Source organism: Canis lupus, chromosome 33 (genome assembly GCF_011100685.1).
Source record: "Canis lupus familiaris isolate Mischka breed German Shepherd chromosome 33, alternate assembly UU_Cfam_GSD_1.0, whole genome shotgun sequence".
In the NCBI taxonomy this organism is placed as follows: Eukaryota; Metazoa; Chordata; class Mammalia; order Carnivora; family Canidae; genus Canis; species Canis lupus.
In genome coordinates, this window is record NC_049254.1 from 31,949,290 (window position 1) to 31,966,846 (window position 17,557).

General features: G+C 37.5%; 1 protein-coding gene across 5 annotated transcripts in view; it reads left to right on the forward strand.

The window, feature by feature from the left end:
* Positions 1-17,557, forward strand: part of ATP13A3 (ATPase 13A3) — a 94,881-nt gene that overhangs the window by 38,479 nt on the left and 38,845 nt on the right. For all 5 annotated transcript variants that reach the window (XM_038583237.1, XM_038583239.1, XM_038583238.1 and 2 more), the window contains 6 exons: positions 2,012-2,143; positions 3,433-3,612; positions 3,750-3,907; positions 4,797-4,985; positions 6,648-6,709; positions 9,942-10,092. In XM_038583237.1, the coding sequence (XP_038439165.1) occupies positions 2,012-2,143; positions 3,433-3,612; positions 3,750-3,907; positions 4,797-4,985; positions 6,648-6,709; positions 9,942-10,092 (872 nt within the window). The remainder of the gene's footprint in view (positions 1-2,011; positions 2,144-3,432; positions 3,613-3,749; positions 3,908-4,796; positions 4,986-6,647; positions 6,710-9,941; positions 10,093-17,557) is intronic.

Genomic DNA, 17,557 nt, shown 5'->3' on the forward strand with positions numbered 1-17,557 from the left:
GAGAGAGAGAGAAAGAGACAGAGAGACAGAGACAGACAGAGACACAGGCAGAGGGAGAAGCAGGCTCCATGCAGGGAGTCCAATGTGGGTGGAACTCGATCCTGTGACCCTGGGATCATGCCCTGAGCTGAAGGCAGACACTCAACCACTGAGCCACCCAGGTGTCCCTTTAGATGGGTTTAGAGGAGAATAATGTTGAAGACCTGAAATGGATCAAGATATGAGGGTTGTGGAGATGGAGAAAAACAGGATTGAGCTGAAAGATACTTAAATGTGGCCATTGGACAGGATTTAGCAATTCATCGGATGCGAGGTGTTAGAGCAGTGTCAGGCTCGAGGGATGGACATGGGTGCCATTTAATTAAATTAGGAACACTGTAGGACAAGCAGTACTGTAGGAAAGGATAACATTTTAGATATGTTAGTTCGTCTGATGCAGTATTGAAGGAAGTGTAAAGGACATAAAGAGACGGCACAGCAGCATGGGCCTTGGAGGTAGTAGCTATAGTAGCTATTTTGATTAATTGAGAATACCAAATCAGCCTCCAGTCCCTCGGCTCAGTACACTACATCTGAGCATAAACACTGTTTGGCCTGGCAGGTGATTCCTTCCTTGTGCTTCCTGGTCACTTGCAGCTTTAGTGGGGAGTATCTATCTTCTCCTTTGGTGCTCATCCTCTTCCTGCTCTGCGGAAGACACTGGGGATGCTAGGACATTGCATCTAATGTGTGTCTTCCTTACCTCCTTTCTCCTTTGTAAAGGCTGCCAAGTCATTGGTATTTAGTTTCCTGGTATACCTGAGAGGAGGAGACTTTCAAGTGGCATTAAAGCTTTGAAAGAGTTGAGTTTATTTAAAAATGAAAATTATTATGCCGACTATGTGCTTAATATCACTACAATTCTTTAGAAGTTGTTTCCTCATAGCTTAGGAAAGGAAGAGTTTTGTCTTACAGACTAACATCACAAACAGTAGTTTTCTCTTTACTTGTCTTTGTTTACAAACTAGCAGATCTCTTTTCTTTTTTCTTTTTCTTTTTTTTCAGATCTCTTTTCTGAGCATAGTATTAAAACCTCAGGGAGGGAAGGAATTCAGAGTCTAAACGTAAGGCAGTCTTAACAAAAACCTCCTTTTACTTGGAAAGATCTTTTAAAAGATCTTTAGATCTTTTTAGAAAGATCTAAAAAGGGTTTAGCTAAATTGAATGTAATGCACAAGTTTCTGTTTTTAAATGTACAGATTTCTAAGGAAATAATGAACTAGATAAATGTTTAATTTATTTTGTAAATTTATTTAAAATAGATGTAAAATATTAGGACTATTTTAGGAATGTTGAAGGCATTGAAATGTTAGGAGTCGTAAATAGTGGCAGTGAGAAAAAGAATAGTGTAAAAAATTTCTGTTAAAAAAAAGTGCACTGGGGCACCTGGGTGGCTCGGTTGGTTAAGCATTTGCCACTAGCTCAGGTCATGATCTTGGAGTCCTGGGATCGAGCCCTGCTTGGCTTGGGGCTCCCTCCCAGAGGAGCCTGCTTCTCCTCCCTCTGCCCCCTCCTTGCCCATGCCCACATGCTCTCTATCTCAAATAAATAAATAAAATTAAAAAAAAAAGAAAGTACACTAAAATTTTCAATGCTTTCTACTGTTTCCAAGGAGTTAGAGAAATTTGAGCTTATTTAACTGTTGCGGGGAATCTCCTTTGTGGACTCACTGTTTTTCTAAGAGGCTGCTTGGTCAGAGGGGACTCGGCATCACTTGTGTGTGTGTAGCTGGCGTCCTATCAGGAGACAAACTACCTGACATACTTAAACATTATGCGTTGTTAGCCTAAGCCATAATAATCTTTTTTTGTCTTACTTTCATGTATTGAGATTGTCCTGTTTAACTACATTATATATTTAACTTAGTATTGAGGTGAGGTGACCTTTTATTTACTGCAGATCTTTTATTTACTGTATTTTTATTTCAAGTTAAGGGATATACAGACTTCTCTTTTTCTTTCTTTAAATCCAGAAATAGAAGAGATCTTTTCTACAGACCTTGTGCCAGGAGATGTTATGGTCATTCCATTGAACGGGACAGTCATGCCTTGTGATGCGGTTCTTATTAATGGTACTTGCATTGTAAATGAAAGCATGTTAACAGGTAAACTAAATGAGTAACAATCAGATCAGTTGTTTATGATATTGGGATTAAGTAGTTACTGATTAAACTAATTTAAAAAACTGTCTTGTATCTATAACTATAAAACTGTATTGTTTGTATTCTCAGAATGTCATGGATAACGAAGATACTTTTTTTTTCTTTTTGAAGGGACCAGGTTTCTCATTATACTCAGTTGTGATACTAAATCATTATGCTGGTGTCACTCTATATTTTGGCATACTACTTTTGCTATGAAGGGAGTATTTTAGTCAGGGAAGAGGAAATAAATTCTTTGCCTACAGAGGATGGCAGCATATATACTTCCCTATTTGATATGTAAAAAGTGGGAGTAAAGATTTTTTATTTTGCTTAAACTAGGGGGAAGTAGACTATGAAATGACTTCCTTTTGGAAATTCCTAATCTGAAGGTAGAACTTGATATCTTTTTATCACATTTTCTTTATTTTTTGTCAGAGTTAATCTGGAAGGAAGTGATTGCCATATGTTTTCAAACTGCTAGGAGTTTTGTCTTAAAACAGTCACACAAATATTCTCACATACTTGCTATCTTTGAAACAAGAGAGGTGAATGCTTAATATTGAAAAGAATTTGGCAGTTTGTTATTGTTTGAGAGAACTACCATATTCTGTATTTACTCTCTTTCCTAGATGGCTTTTGTCTTCTGTGTGTGTATGTATGTATAGTGGGGGTTAGGAGTAGGTCCTCACATCTTTGTGTGTTTGAGGTTGCGGAGTGCTTTTCTTTTCAGTTCAGTTTTTGGGGACAAGTGAACAGATGTTGGGGCTGTAGCAACTACTTGATATTTTTATCGGAAACTGGACAAAATGATTTCCAGATTATTACTTTAACTCACAGCTCACTTCCAGGAATTAGTGTGGGAGACAAGACAATGTATTTGAGCAAGGAAATTGGTAGAAAGAAAGCTAATTGAATAAGCTTTGTTATCCACATATGAGAACTCTTAGGAACTGTTGAGGGATCCCTGGGTGGCGCAGTGGTTTGGCGCCTGCCTTTGGCCCAGGGCGCGATCCTGGAGACCTGGGATCAAGTCCCACGTCGGGCTCCCAGTGCATGGAGCCTGCTTCTCCGTCTGCCCGTGTCTCTGCCTCTCTCTCTCTGTGTGACTATCATAAATAAATAAAAATTAAAAAAAGAAAAAAAAAGGGAACTGTTGAAACAGTATAACATCTAGGTTATTTAACAATTCAAGATTTGTGTGTTTGATAATGATTTCTGTGCTTTAATTTACGATTTTTAAAATTTTAAAGGTGAGAGTGTTCCAGTGACAAAGACTAATTTGCCAAATCCTTCAGTGGACATAAAAGGAATGGGAGATGAATTCTATAGTCCAGAAATACATAAACGACACACTTTGTTTTGTGGGACTACTGTAATTCAAACTCGTTTCTACACTGGAGAACTTGTCAAGGCTGTAGTAGTTAGAACAGGTATAAAACATTTCATTTCTTCTTGCATGGTTAGCATATTTGATGTGTACTGAATGTTTGAAAAGCAGTTCTGTTTTTGGGATAATTCTCATTTTCTTACAAAAATACAGTCATTTTCTTCTTTAAATTTTTAAAAGGATTTAGCACTTCCAAAGGACAGCTTGTTCGCTCTATACTATATCCCAAACCAACTGATTTTAAACTCTACAGAGATGCCTACTTGTTTCTACTGTGTCTTGTGGCAGTGGCTGGCATTGGGTTTATCTACACTATTATCAATAGCATTTTAAATAAGGTATGTACATGGAACTTTTAATAAGGGTTGAGTCTTAATGATGGCATGTGGCTTCTGAGGATTTGAAATGTGGCTAATGAGAATGAAGAGCTAAACTTTTGATCTAACTTAAGTTAGCTATATGAGACTTATTTTATAATGTACAAATATAGAACATTTTCATCATAGCAGAAAGTTCTTTGGGACAGCTCTGGGCTAGGTGGTCTTTTTCTTGCTCTCTTGTGACCTAAAAAAGGGAGGGGCAACTACATACTCACCAAAAACTTTATTTTCTCTTAACTTCTGGAATATACAGTTATTTGTGATTACTTACTCGAAGATTCTTCTAAGAGACCTTGTCAGATTTCTTTTCATATTATGCCCTTTAGAGATGGGCATAATATGGTGCTTGTTCTGATAAGAGTATCTGCAGACGTTTATTGAACTTTGAAGTGTGTAGCCTGTGACACATGTAGAGCTCTTCAAAAGAAAATTTCCTTTATTATTTACTTATTTTTAAATATTTATTTATTCATGAGAGACACAGAAAAAGAGGCAGAGACACAGGCAGAGGGAGAAACAGGCTCCATGCAAGGAGCCTGATGTGGGACTCGATCCCGCGATCCGGATTCAGGCCCTGAGCCAAAGGCAGATGCTCAACCGCTGAGCCACTCAGATATCCCGAAAATTTCCTTTTAAAATAATTTTCATTCCACAGTCCATTGACAGCTCACTGAACTTACTGTTTTCTGAAGGGAAAAGAATTGTAAATGGTTGATGGATATAACTATATACACGCTTATAAAATTGAAAACAGTTTATGGATTCTTTACTGGAGAAATACCCACATTGTATTATTAAATATTTGATAGGGGGAGGGATCTGACATTTATTTTTCTGTTAATTGTAGGTAGAAATTGGGGTAATAATTATTGAGTCTCTGGATATCATTACCATTACTGTGCCACCTGCACTTCCTGCTGCGATGACTGCTGGTATTGTGTATGCCCAAAGAAGATTGAAAAAAATTGGTATTTTCTGTATTAGTCCCCAAAGGATAAATATCTGTGGACAGCTGAATCTTGTTTGCTTTGACAAGGTTGGTTCAGTTTCATAATCATTCTCAAAGGTTACTTCTGTAGCTTTTAAATATTTAGATTGAGGTTTTCTGAATGTGTTCTCTATCAACCAATTTGCACACATTATTTAATGTTCCTCTAATACTCCTTTTTTCAACTTTCTTGGCACATGCATCATTTATATATATTTCTTCTCACTGCTTTTTCAATTTTTAATGCTTAGATATTGCTTATTTGCTCAAATCTGCAATTGTCTAATCATTCACATCCAGAATTATGCTTTAGAGTAGTAGTAAAGACTTATCTGATCTTTCATGTTTTTAACAGAGTAAGCTCCATACCGATGTATTTACTGGAATTTTATTGGTATATCCGCTTAGTTGAAAGTTTGCTGTATGATTTTATTGAATATGATTCAAAATTATGAAGGTCACTGATGACAAATGATGTACCTGTGTGCAATGTTCCTTGCTTCTTAAACAAAGGGTTTTCCTTCCTTCTCCTGGAATTAGTTTTCTTAAAAGTTTTATTTTGAGAATTAAACATTGGCCAGAAAACCTCCCATCAAGCTCTACTTGGTAACCAATATGATAGATATGTGATTTTTTTTGCATTTTCATTATTGAGGGGAAAAAATGTGAGTCTTTTTTTTTTTTTTTTTTTTTTGTCCTGTCCTGGGGTCTGTAGCTGGCTTAGTTGGTAGAGTGTGCGACTCTTGATCTTGGGGTTTGAGTTCAAGCCCCATGTTGGGCGTACAGATTACTTTAAAAAAATAATTATACCCCATGACTACATTTCATACTTCTCTGTTTAGAAAAATTTCGCTTATGCCTTTTGGGGAGATACTACTATTAAAATTTTTCAGCAGTCACAAAAGTGGAGAAAAGATACAAGTATGAAAAGTCCTCACTCAGCTTTAAGACGTAGGCATCTTGTCAGTCTTACTTTAACTGCTTCCTTCGTTTTGAAGGTGGCAGCATCAGACATGCTTTCATTCCATGTACCTCTGTTTTATCTCTAGAAGATTACTGCAATACCATTATCTTACTCCACTTAACAAAATTAACAATTCTTTAGTATTATCTAATACCCAGTTCATATTCAGATTTCCCTGTATGTCACAAAAAGTGTCTCAAATTTTGCAATTTGTTTTTTCTGTCAGAAACCAAATAACGATTGCATTGGTTACAAATTGACTATAGCAGTTGCTTTTTTTTGCCCTTTGTCCCGAATCATCTTATTGAAGAAACCAGGTCATTTGCATCCTGGATTTAGCCAGTTGCTTCCTCCTGATATCATTTAACTTTTTCCTCTTCTCTTTTTGGCTCCTTCTGTCCTGCTGTCTCCTTCCTAGGTAGGCCTTTATTGATTGGTAGATTAATTGGTGTATTGCTCGACTGTTTTTTTGATAATACAAACACATAAACATATGGTTCTATAAGTATGTTCCTCCTGCCCGTAGAGGAACCATAATGGAAGAAGGGTGTTTTGCACCCTTTCCCTAACTTTAATTATTTCCTGGAAGTTATTCCTCATCAATATACAGAGATCTTACTAGTTTCCTTTGTTGACAGCTGTATCCTATTTTATTATGTATATGTAGCATAACTTTTTGTGATTTCTGTTTTTTGGAAGCATTATTCATACTTTGTACATGTGTGCTTTTTTTTTTTTTTTTAAAGACTGGAACTCTTACTGAAGATGGTTTAGATCTTTGGGGGATTCAACGAGTGGAAAATACACGGTAAATATTAGCTAGATTTGATATTTATTACTTCTTAGATGTCTTAATATATGAAACATTAAAACATATAGAAAGTAATATGACAGCTGTGTACCCAACACCAAGATTAAGCAGTTGACCTTTTGCCATAATTGTTTCAGGTCTCGTTTAAGAGATTTAAATATTGCAGATAGTGCTAAAGTCTTAATCTGTTCCTACCATCATTCTGAAGTTGTGTTCTATTACCTTTGCATGTTTTTATATTTTTTCTACATCTGTCTGTAAACAAGACCTATCTGTAAATAAACATATGTGACTGATATATTGTTTATGTGTTTTTGCTGCTTTCATAATCTTAAGTATTGTGTAGTATTCCATGATGGGATTAAACCATAATATATATTCTAGGGAGCAGTTTTATTTTTTTCTTCATGTCCCCTTCCAATTGTTATACACATCTTGTGAACATGTGATTGAGTTTCAGTAAACTAGCTTCTTGAAGATGTCTGTGCTGGGTTATATAGCACCTGCATGGCTACAGGTTTAGTAGGGACTGCCTAGTTACTAAGTGATACCGCCCTGTAAGTGATTGTCAGACTTCTCATTTTTGCCACATGGATAGATTCAAAACGGTCTTTCATTGTGGCTCTTGCAGTTCCCTTGTTACTTGATAAGCTGATCTTACTTTCACATTTTAGGAAGGATTGTTATTTAACATTCTTCTGTATATTGTCAGTTTATATATTGACAGAACTTTTGGTTGTGTTCGTCGTTTTTATTTTGTTCAGGTGGTAATCTTTTTCAGTACTATGCATTGCAAAAATATTCCAACGGTGTATCTCGTCTTTATGTTTTTGTTGTCTTTTAATGGCTTAGTAGTTGTGTTTGTGTCATTTTTTTTTTCCTTTCAGAAGTCTTTGGGATTTAGGGTTTACAGTTGGAGAGAATATTGTGTGGTTCATGTGATTTCAGAGTTGTTATATCTTAGCCAATAGAATGTCACATTGTGATCTTATGTCTTCCTCCTAATGCATCCTGCCTTCAGTTCCGTTTCGTCTTACATTTTATAGTTACACATCGCAGCTTTCTTTGGTCTAATGTTTGCCGAGTGTGTAGTCTTTTCCATCGCTTTGCTTTTTAATCTTTCTGTGCCGTTGTGCTCACATTTGTAATTTCAGTTATATTGGAAATTATTTCTGCCATTCTTCACTCCAGTACACACACACATTTTCTCAATTTCTCTTCCATATTTTCACACATTTTCTCAGAATTTATTCATTTTAATCTTTTACTGCTTGTCCTTAAATTATTAGTGATCATATTTAGAGTCTAAAGTTCATGGGTATTTTTATTGGGTTTCTAAACCCCCAGGAAACCCGTGGACTATAGAGTACTTTCTTGATTATTCCCCACCCTTATTTAGATGTATTTGTTACACAATATTTTAGGATTAGGACTTGGGTTTTATACCATCCGCAGGCTGAGATTTCCCTAGGTTTAGGACTATCTTTGCTAACCACTGCTGCTTCTGCCCCACACCCCTGGACTGCATTGCCCTCTTCTGCAGCTACATTTGTTAGTGATTCTTCCATTTTGCTGTCACTTTTGAAGGACGGTGTAGTTGCATATCTATCCAGGGTGTCAGCTGTTCTCAGCGCTTTGACGGTGTGATTACATTTCTCCTGACTCCTTTCCTTATTGTTGTTTTAAGAATACTCCCTTATCCTTGATTTCTGCAGTTTCTTTTTACTTGTGCAGGACTCATTTGCTTCTTGATTCCAAAGACGCATGCTTTTCATAAATTCTGGAAAAATAGGAGCTTTTTTCCCCACTCTGTTATGATCTTTTCCACACTCTGTTTTCTTCATCTGGGAATCCTGACCATCGGTTAGACAAGAAACTGCCTTTGGTTCTTTCCAAGTCACATCTCCTCCTCTCCCCCCGTGGTGTCTTGTTCTTTGTCTAAGTCTTTAATTTAAAAGTGCCTCTTTTTGCATTCTTCCAGATTGCCATTCTATTATCTCAAATTTATGGGATTCTAATTCTGTCTTGTTGTGTCTGTTGAGTCATGGGAATGTTTTCCAGTGCATGTTTAAATTATGGACTTAGGCTTAGCAGGATCTTTCTGTAAGATTTCTTTGTGGCTGTGCTGTGGGAACTCCTCTCTGGAGAGTTTGTGCTTGGCCGAGAGTGGTGGTAGTGGTGCCACATGAGCTTCAATGTTACTTTCATAACCTGAGGATTTCTGGACTTGGAGTAGCACGTATTCAAACCCAGATCCTATCCTGAGTGGTATAGTGGTTCAGAGTTCGGGCCCTAAGGCCAGACCTCCTGTGTTTGAATCCTTGCTCTGTCACTTAATGCTCTGTGTAACCGTGGCAACTTACTTCTCACTCTCTGTTTCCGTTTCCTTATCTATAAAATGGGGATAATAAAACCTCTTCTATGGTGTAAAGAGGACATGAGTCACATACGTGTAAAGTTACTAGAACTGTGCCTAGTGCATTGTAAATATGATACAGATACTAACTTTTTCAGAACTTTGGGGGAAAAGGTAGTTTGCCTTTGGATCTGTAGGTAAATTATTTTTAGTATGTTCTTTTTCTGAGATGCTCCATTCTTTTATTTAGTATATTCCTTTTCCAAGGATGCTCTTCAAGAGGACTGGCTGTCTTGGGTGAAAGAGATCCTTTCAGTTTGAACTCCCTACTTCGTATCTGGCCAGATCTCTGTGTTCTGTTCCTGTGAGGGGATTAAAGCCTGGGGCCTTAGGGTACTGAGATGGTTCCCTTGCCTTCTTCCTTTTCCTTCGGCAGTCAGCATCATGCAGGTTCACGCTCCTGGTTTTCTTCTCCTTCCATTTCTGGCATTTGAAAATTTCCTTTTCTTGCTTATGAGCTCCGTTTCACATTTAAAACATTACGTGTTACACGTTCATTTTGTGTTTTTACAAAAGAGATTTTATGTATTCTTACCTATCATATGCCCTCAGGCAGAAGTTTTAATTTGGTATCTAGTATTTTCTATATTGGTTTGTCTGGCATACTTATTCACAATCTTAGATAATATAGTATTTTAGTTATGTATAATTTACATAGAGGGAAATATTTTTGAATGCTAAAAACTATAGTGAAAATAATATATGCAGAAATGATAACATTTTATTTCTATTAATATTTATGAAACTGGAGTGTGGTTGAAATATTTATTGTCTTGGGATTTATGAATCTAATTCAGTGCATTTTCTATTTAGTTTTCTTTTGCCAGAAGAAAATGTTTGCAACGAGGTACTGGTAAAGTCTCAGTTTGTTGCTTGTATGGCTACTTGTCATTCACTCACAAAGATTGAAGGAGTGCTTTCTGGTGATCCACTTGATCTGAAAATGTTTGAAGCCATTGGATGGGTAAGTTCAATATTTTGAAGCACATGTAACTTTAAGGAAAATAGTTGTAAAAATTACCTTACAGAAGGAGATTTTTTTTTCTGCTAGGTGTTTTAATAACAGGATTATCTCATACCATAAAGGGAACTGTGTAATTTCTAAAGATATGTCACTGGAAAAAGATTTATAATTGTGTAAAAAAGTGTCTGTTTTAGTTAAATTAACTCAAACACCTTTATAAAAGAGGATGATCTGCTCAGGTACCTGCTTTATGTTTATAACAGAAACCAGCTATCCCTGACTTGGGGCAGTAAGCCCGAGTCAGTAAGATGATCTTTAGCAGCAACAATTTGTTGATCATGGGTGAAAAATATAGCCCTGTGTGTTCAGTGTACTTTTGTCTCCATTTTCTACTTCTGTGTTCTCACACACATGTATACAAACACATAAATTTGTTTACAGCTTTTTATTTGTTTTGATGTTGATGATTTTGAGTGCTTGCTATGTTTTCTGGTTACCATTTCACAGCAATAATAAGTTTGTTTTTGAAGTTCCTTCTGGCTTCTGAATTATTTTCCCTGGGCCAGTTTTCTTTTTCCCCTCCCTACGCTTGGTCTTTTTCCTTCATGCTTTGGGTTTTCATTATACATCTTTGTGGTACTTCTGTATGTAAGATTGAAGGTTTGATTTGATAATTCTCAGTAGCTGCAGTCAGGTTTTTCTCCTGACGGTAGCGAGTTAGTCTGTTTTCCGGAGTTGTGTCTCCCCGGAGAGGGAAGGCTGACCAGGGGGAGCTCCCTGTGTACTGAAGGTGAGGTCTCTTGAGCATGTGTGCCTTCGTCCAGAGTTGCGGGGTTAGCCTTTTAGGTTCCTCTCCTCACCTGCTCCTACTGTGCCTGCCCAGGCAGAGCTGCGTTCTGGAGTGCCGACCCTCACATTAGCAGCCCTTCCTCCTCTCAGGTAGGTAGTTCTCTCTCTACACAGTGACCCTTGATTTTGTTTTTTTGTTTTTGTGCTTAGTTCCACTATTCTGGCTGTTAAGAAATGTACCTCTCCTGAATGTCTGCTTTTTATTCTGGGTACTTTTTCTTCCATCCATCAACATGTTTCACTTTACCTTTTACTTTTATATTTGAAATCCTTTTCCTTTTCTAACTTTGTTTGCTTCTGTAGGTTTATTTCTTTCTTTTGTGTGTGTGTGTGTCTGTGTGTATTAATGTTTTGAAAGGGAGGAGGATGAATGGCTAGGTTAGTGTTTGGCCATCTTCTGATAGCCCAAAGTAAATATTTGTTAAATTTATTTTTTTATTTTTTTAAATTTTTTCTTTATTTATGATGGTCACACAGAGAGAGAGAGAGGCAGAGACACAGGCAGAGGGAGAAGCAGGCTCCATGCACTGGGAGCCCGATATGGGATTCGATCCCGGGTCTCCAGGATCGCGCCCTGGGCCAAAGGCAGGCGCCAAACCGCTGCGCCACCCAGGGATCCCAATATTTGTTAAATTTAATTTGCAAAAGGCCCACAGAGAATAATTTACAAGAGTAAAGCAAAATAGGATGGATCATCTTTGTTGTTTAAAACTTCTCTCCAGCTGAACAGATTTTCAGTAGATTTAGTGTCCTGTTTGTGGGTCTTCAACAACAACAACAACACTGGTTTTGTAATTAAGTTTGTATGGTAGCATGTTTTGTTGACTCTGAGATGCCTTGATGCTTGATCTTACCACAAAATATCAATGGAATGTTTCCACATAACCAAACACTACTATTATGTGATGTGATCCATGCCATAAAGATCCATCTCAATTTCAGAGATGTTAAAATATGTTTTATTTTGTATACGGTTGGCTAATTGGACACAGTTCTCTTCCACTTAATTTTCCCATTGGTTGCTTGCTTCATTTTTAAGTCAAATTAGTTTATTTTTTCTTGGTATATGTGTATTTAATACAAGTTTTTGTTGGAATTAATTTCACCAGAAATAAATGTTTTTAAATTAAATTTCAAGCAGTTAGGATAGTAGTATCTTAACCGTAAATGTTCAGTCTGAAACACTAAACTCAAATCTTTATACATCAGTGTGTATTCGATCCAGCGGTTCTACTTATCATATTCATATCTGAGCTCCATATACTTTTTACTTTTTTAATTTAAATTCAATTTAATTAACATATAGTATTATAGTATTAGTTTCAGGGGTAGAATTTAGTGATTCATCAGTTGCACATAACACCCAGTGCTTAGAGCTACCCTATGACCCAGCAATTGAACTACTGGGCTGGGTATTTACCCCAAAGATATAGATGCAATGAAACACTGGGACACCTGCACCCCAGTGTTCACAACACCAGTGTCCACAATAGCCAAACTGTGGAAGGAGCCTCGGTGTCCATCGACAGATGATGGATAAAGAAGCTGTGGTCTATATACACAGTGGAATATCACTCAGCCATCAGAAGACATGAACACCCACCATTTGCTTTGACATGGATGGACTTGAAGGGTATTATGCTGAGTGAAATAAGTCAATCGGAGAAGGACAATCATCATATGGTCTCACTTATACGTGGAATATAATAAATAGTGAAAGGGATTATAAGGGAAAGGAAGGGAACTGAGTAGGGAAAATTACAGAGGGAGACAAACCACGAGAGACTCCTAACTCTGGAAAACAAACACAGGGTTGCGGAAGGAAAGGTGGGTGGGGGGAATGGGGTAACTGGGTGACAGGCAGTGAGGAGGGTGTTGGGTGTTGTAGTATATGTTGGCAAATTGAATTTAAATTAAAAAAAAACAACAACCCTGCTTATTACATCAAGTGCCTCCTTAATGCCCCTCACCGACCTCCCCTCCAATAACCCCAAGTTTTTCCTATAATGGAGTCTCTTTCCCTCCCTTTCATTTTTATCTTATTTTTTCCTTCCCTTACCCCCATGTTCATCTGTTTCTTAAATAGGAGTGAAATCATATGGTATTTATCTTTCTTTGACTGACTTATTTCACTTAGCATAATACCCTCTAGTTTCATTCACATCATTGCAAATGGCAAGATTTCATTCTTTTTGATGGCTAACATTTCATTGTAAATATAACCATATCTTGATCCATTCATCTGTCAATGGACATCCGGGATCTTTCCATATTTTGGCTATTGGGGAAATTGCTGCTATAAATACTGGGTTGCATGTGCCCCTGTTGTTTTGTATCCTTTGGATAAATATCAGTGCAATTGCTAGGTTGTAGGGTAGCTCTATTTTCACCTTTTTTTTTTTTTTAAAGATTGTATTATTTATTCATGAGAGACACAGAGAGAGAGAGAGAGAAGCAGAGACACAGGCAGAGGGAGAAGCAGGCTCCATGCAGGGAGTCTAACATGGGACTTGATCCCGGGACTCCAGGATCACGCACTGGGCTGTAGGCGACGCTAAACCGCTGAGCCACCCGGCTGTCCTATTTTCACCTTTTTATGAACCTTAATACTGTTTCCCAGAGCGGCTGCACCAGTTTGCATTCCCACCAGCAGTTGTAAGAGGGTTCCCCTTTCCACTCATCCTCCTTCGCCAACATCTGTTGTTTCCAGAGTTGTTAATTTTAACCATTCTTACTGGTGTGAGGTGATATCATTGTGGTTTTGATTTGTATTTCTCTGATGCCGAGTGATACTGAGCATTTGTTTGTGTGTCTCTTAGCCATTTTTTTTTTTTTTTAAAGATTTTATGTATTTGAGAGAGGGAGAGAGAGCGTGAACAGGGAGGAGAGTGGAGAAACGGAGAAGCAGACTCCTTGCTGAGCTAGGAGCTGGATGCGGGGCTCTATCCCAGGACCCTGGGATTGTGACCTGAGCCGAAGGCAGATGCTAACGGACTGAGCCACCCAGGCGCCTTTTGTATGTCTTTGGAGAAGTGTCTGTTCATGTCTCCTGCCCATTTCACGTCTGGATTTTTTTTTTGGGTGTTGAGTTTGATAAGTTCTTTATAGGTTTTGAATACTAGCCCTTTATCTGATAATGTCATTCGTGATTATCTTCTTCCATTCTGTAGGTTGCCTTTTAGTTTTGTTGACTGTTTCCTTGCCTTGCAAAGTCTTTTATCTTGATGAAGTCCCAAGATAGTTCATTTTTGCTTTTGTTTCCCTTGTTTCTGAAGATGTGTCTAGCAAGACACTGCTGCAGCTGGGGTCAAAAAGGCTGGGATTTTGATCAATTCCTGTCTCATATTTAGGTCTTTCATTCATTTTGAATTTATTTTTGTGTATGGCGTGAGTGGTCCAGTTTCTTTCTTCTGCATGTGGCTGTCCAGTTTTCCCAACATCCTTTGTTGAGGAGACTTTTTTCCGTTGTATATTCTTTCCTGCTTTGTTGAAGATTAGTTGACCATAGAGTTGAGGGTCCATTTCTGGGTACTCCATTCTGTTCCATTGATTTATGTGTCTGGTTGTTGTGCCAGTGCTATACAGGCTTGATGATTACAGCTTTGTAGTAGAGCTTGAAGTCCGGAATTGTGATGCTTCCAGCTTTGGTTTTCTTTTTCAACATTCTTTTGGCTATTTGGGGTCTTTTCTGGTTCCACACAAATTGTAGGATTGTTTCTTTCAGCTCTGTGAAAAATGCTGGTGGTATTTTTATAGGGATTGCATTGAATGTGTAGATTGCTTTGGATAGTATAGACATTTTAACGGTATTTGTTCTTCTAATCCACAAGCATAGAATGTTTTTTCATTTCATTGTGTCTTCCTCAATTTTTTTCATAAATGTTCTGTAGTTTTCAGAGTACATATCTCTTACAAACTCTTTGGTTAGGTTTATTCCTGGGTATCTTACGGTTTTTGGTACAATTGAGAATAGGATTGATTCCTTGATCTCTCTTTCTGCTGCTTCATTGTTAGTCCATGAGAGTGCAACAGACTTCTGTGCATTGATTTGATATCCTGCCACCTTGCTGAATTTTCCTGAATCAGTTCTAGCAATTTTTTGCTGAAATCCTTTGGGTTTTCCACACAGAGTATCATGTCATCTGTGAAGAGTGAGAATTTGACTTCTTTGCCGATTTGAATGCCTTTTATTTCTTTTTGCTGTCTGACTGCTGAGGCTTGGACTTCTAGTACTATGTTGAATAACAGAGAGAGTGGACATCCTTGTCATATTCCTGATGTTAGGGGAAAAAGCTCTCAGGTTTTTCCCTTGAGGAGCATATTCACTGTGGTCTTTTGTGTATGGCTTTTATGATGAACTATATTCCATCTATCCCTATGTTGTGGAGGTTGTTTTTTTTTTTAATCAAGAAAGGGTGGTGTACTTTATCGAATGCTTTCTCTGCATCTATTGAGAGGATCATATGGTCCTTTTATTAATGTTGTGTATCACATTAGTTGATTTGCAGATGTTAAACCATCCCTGCAACCCAGGAATAAATCCCAGTTGGTTGTGGTGAATAATCCCTTTAATGTACTGTTGGATCCTGTTAGCTAGTATCTTGGTGAGAAGTTTTGCATCTGTGTTCATCAGAGGTATTGGTCCGTAATTCTTTTTTTTAGTGGGGTCTTTGTCTAGTTTTGGGATCAACGAAATACTGGCCTCCTAGAATGAGTTTGGAGGTTTTCCTTCCAGATCTATTTTTTGGAATCTTTCAGAAGAATAGGTATTAAGTCTTCTTTATTTTATTTTTATTTTTTTTTATTTTTTAAATTTATGATAGTCACAGAGAGAGAGAGAGAGAGAGAGGCAGAGACACAGGCAGAGGGAGAAGCAGTCTCCATGCACCGGGAGCCCAACGTGGGACTGGGACTTGATCCCGGGTCTCCAGGATCGCGCCCTGGGCCAAAGGCAAGCGCCAAACTGCTGTGCCACCCAGGGATCCCTAAGTCTTCTTTAAATGTTGGGTAGAATTACCCCTGGGAAGCCATCTGCCCTGGACTCTTGTTTGTTGGATGATTTTTGATTACTGATTCAATTTTTTTGTGATTATGGGTGTGTTCAGGTTTTGTATTTCTTCCTGTTTCAGTTTTGGTAGTTCATATGTTTTTAGGAATTTGTCTGTTTCTTATAGATTGCCTAATTTGTTGACATAATTACTCATCATATTCTCTTGTGGTAGTTTGTATTTCTTTGGTGATGGTTGTGATCTCTCCTCTTTCATTCATGATTTTATTTATTTGGATCCTTTCTCTTTTCTTTTTGATAAATATGGCAAGGGATTTATCAGTCTTGTTAATTCTTTTAAAAAACCAGCTCCTAGTTTTGTTGATCTGTTCTACTATTTTCTTTTGTTGTTGTTTTTTATCATTGACATCTGGTCTAATCTTTATTATTTCTTTTCTGCTAGGTTTAGGCTTTATTTGCTGTTCTTTTTCCAGCTTTTTTTGGGTGTGAGTCTAGTTTGTGTATTTGAGATTTTTCTTGTTTCTTGAGAAAGGTTTGTATTGCTATATCCCTCTCTCGTAGGGACACCTTTGCTACCTCCCAAAGGCTTTGAACTGTCGTGTTTCATTTGCTCCCATATATTTTTAAATTCTTCTTTAATTTCTTGGTTGACCCATTCTTTCTTTAGTAGGATGTTCTTTAGCCTCCATATATTTGTGGTCTTGCAAATTTTTTCTTGTGATTGACTTCAAGTTTCATAACATTGGGGTCTGAAAATATGTGTGGTATGATCTCAGTCTTTTGTATTGGTTGAGTCCTGATTTGTGACCCAGTAAGTGGTCTATTCTGGAGACTGTTCTATGTGCACTTGAGGAGGATATGTATTCTGGTGCTTTGGGATGAAATGTTCTGAATATACCTGCTAATAAGTCCATCAGGTCCAGTGTGTTATAATAAGGAAATAAGGAAATTTCCTTAATCAAATAAGGAAAGCACTTATTTCCTTGTTGATCTGCTGCTTAGATGATTTGTCCATTGCTGTGAGTAGGGTTAAAGTCCTCTACTATTATTTTATTATCAATGAATTTCTCTAATTTTGTTATTAATTGATTTATGTACTTGGTTGCTTCTAAATTAGGGGCATACATATTTGCAATGATTGGATTTTTTTTTTTTTTTTTGAGATTTTGTTTCTCCATTCACAAGAGACACAGAAGGAGAAAGAGAGAGGCAGAGACACAGGCAGAGGGAGAAGCAGGCTCCACGCAAGGAGCCTGATATGGGACTCGATCCCAGGACCGCAGGATCACGCCCTGGACCAAAGGCAGATGCTAAACTGCTGAGCCACTCAGGGATCCCCAGCAATTATTGGATCTAATTGGATAGACCTTTTATTATGACATTAGTTTCCTCCTTCATCTCTTATTACAGTCTTTGTTTTAAAATGTAATTTATCTAATATAAGGGTGGCTACTTTAGCTTTCTTTTGATGTTCATTAGAATGATAAATGGTTCTCCACCCCCTCACTTTCAATCTGGAGCTGTCTTTGGGTCTAAAATGGGTCTCGTAAGCAGCATATTGATGGGTCTTGTTTTTTTTTTTTTTTAAATCCATTTTGATACCCTATA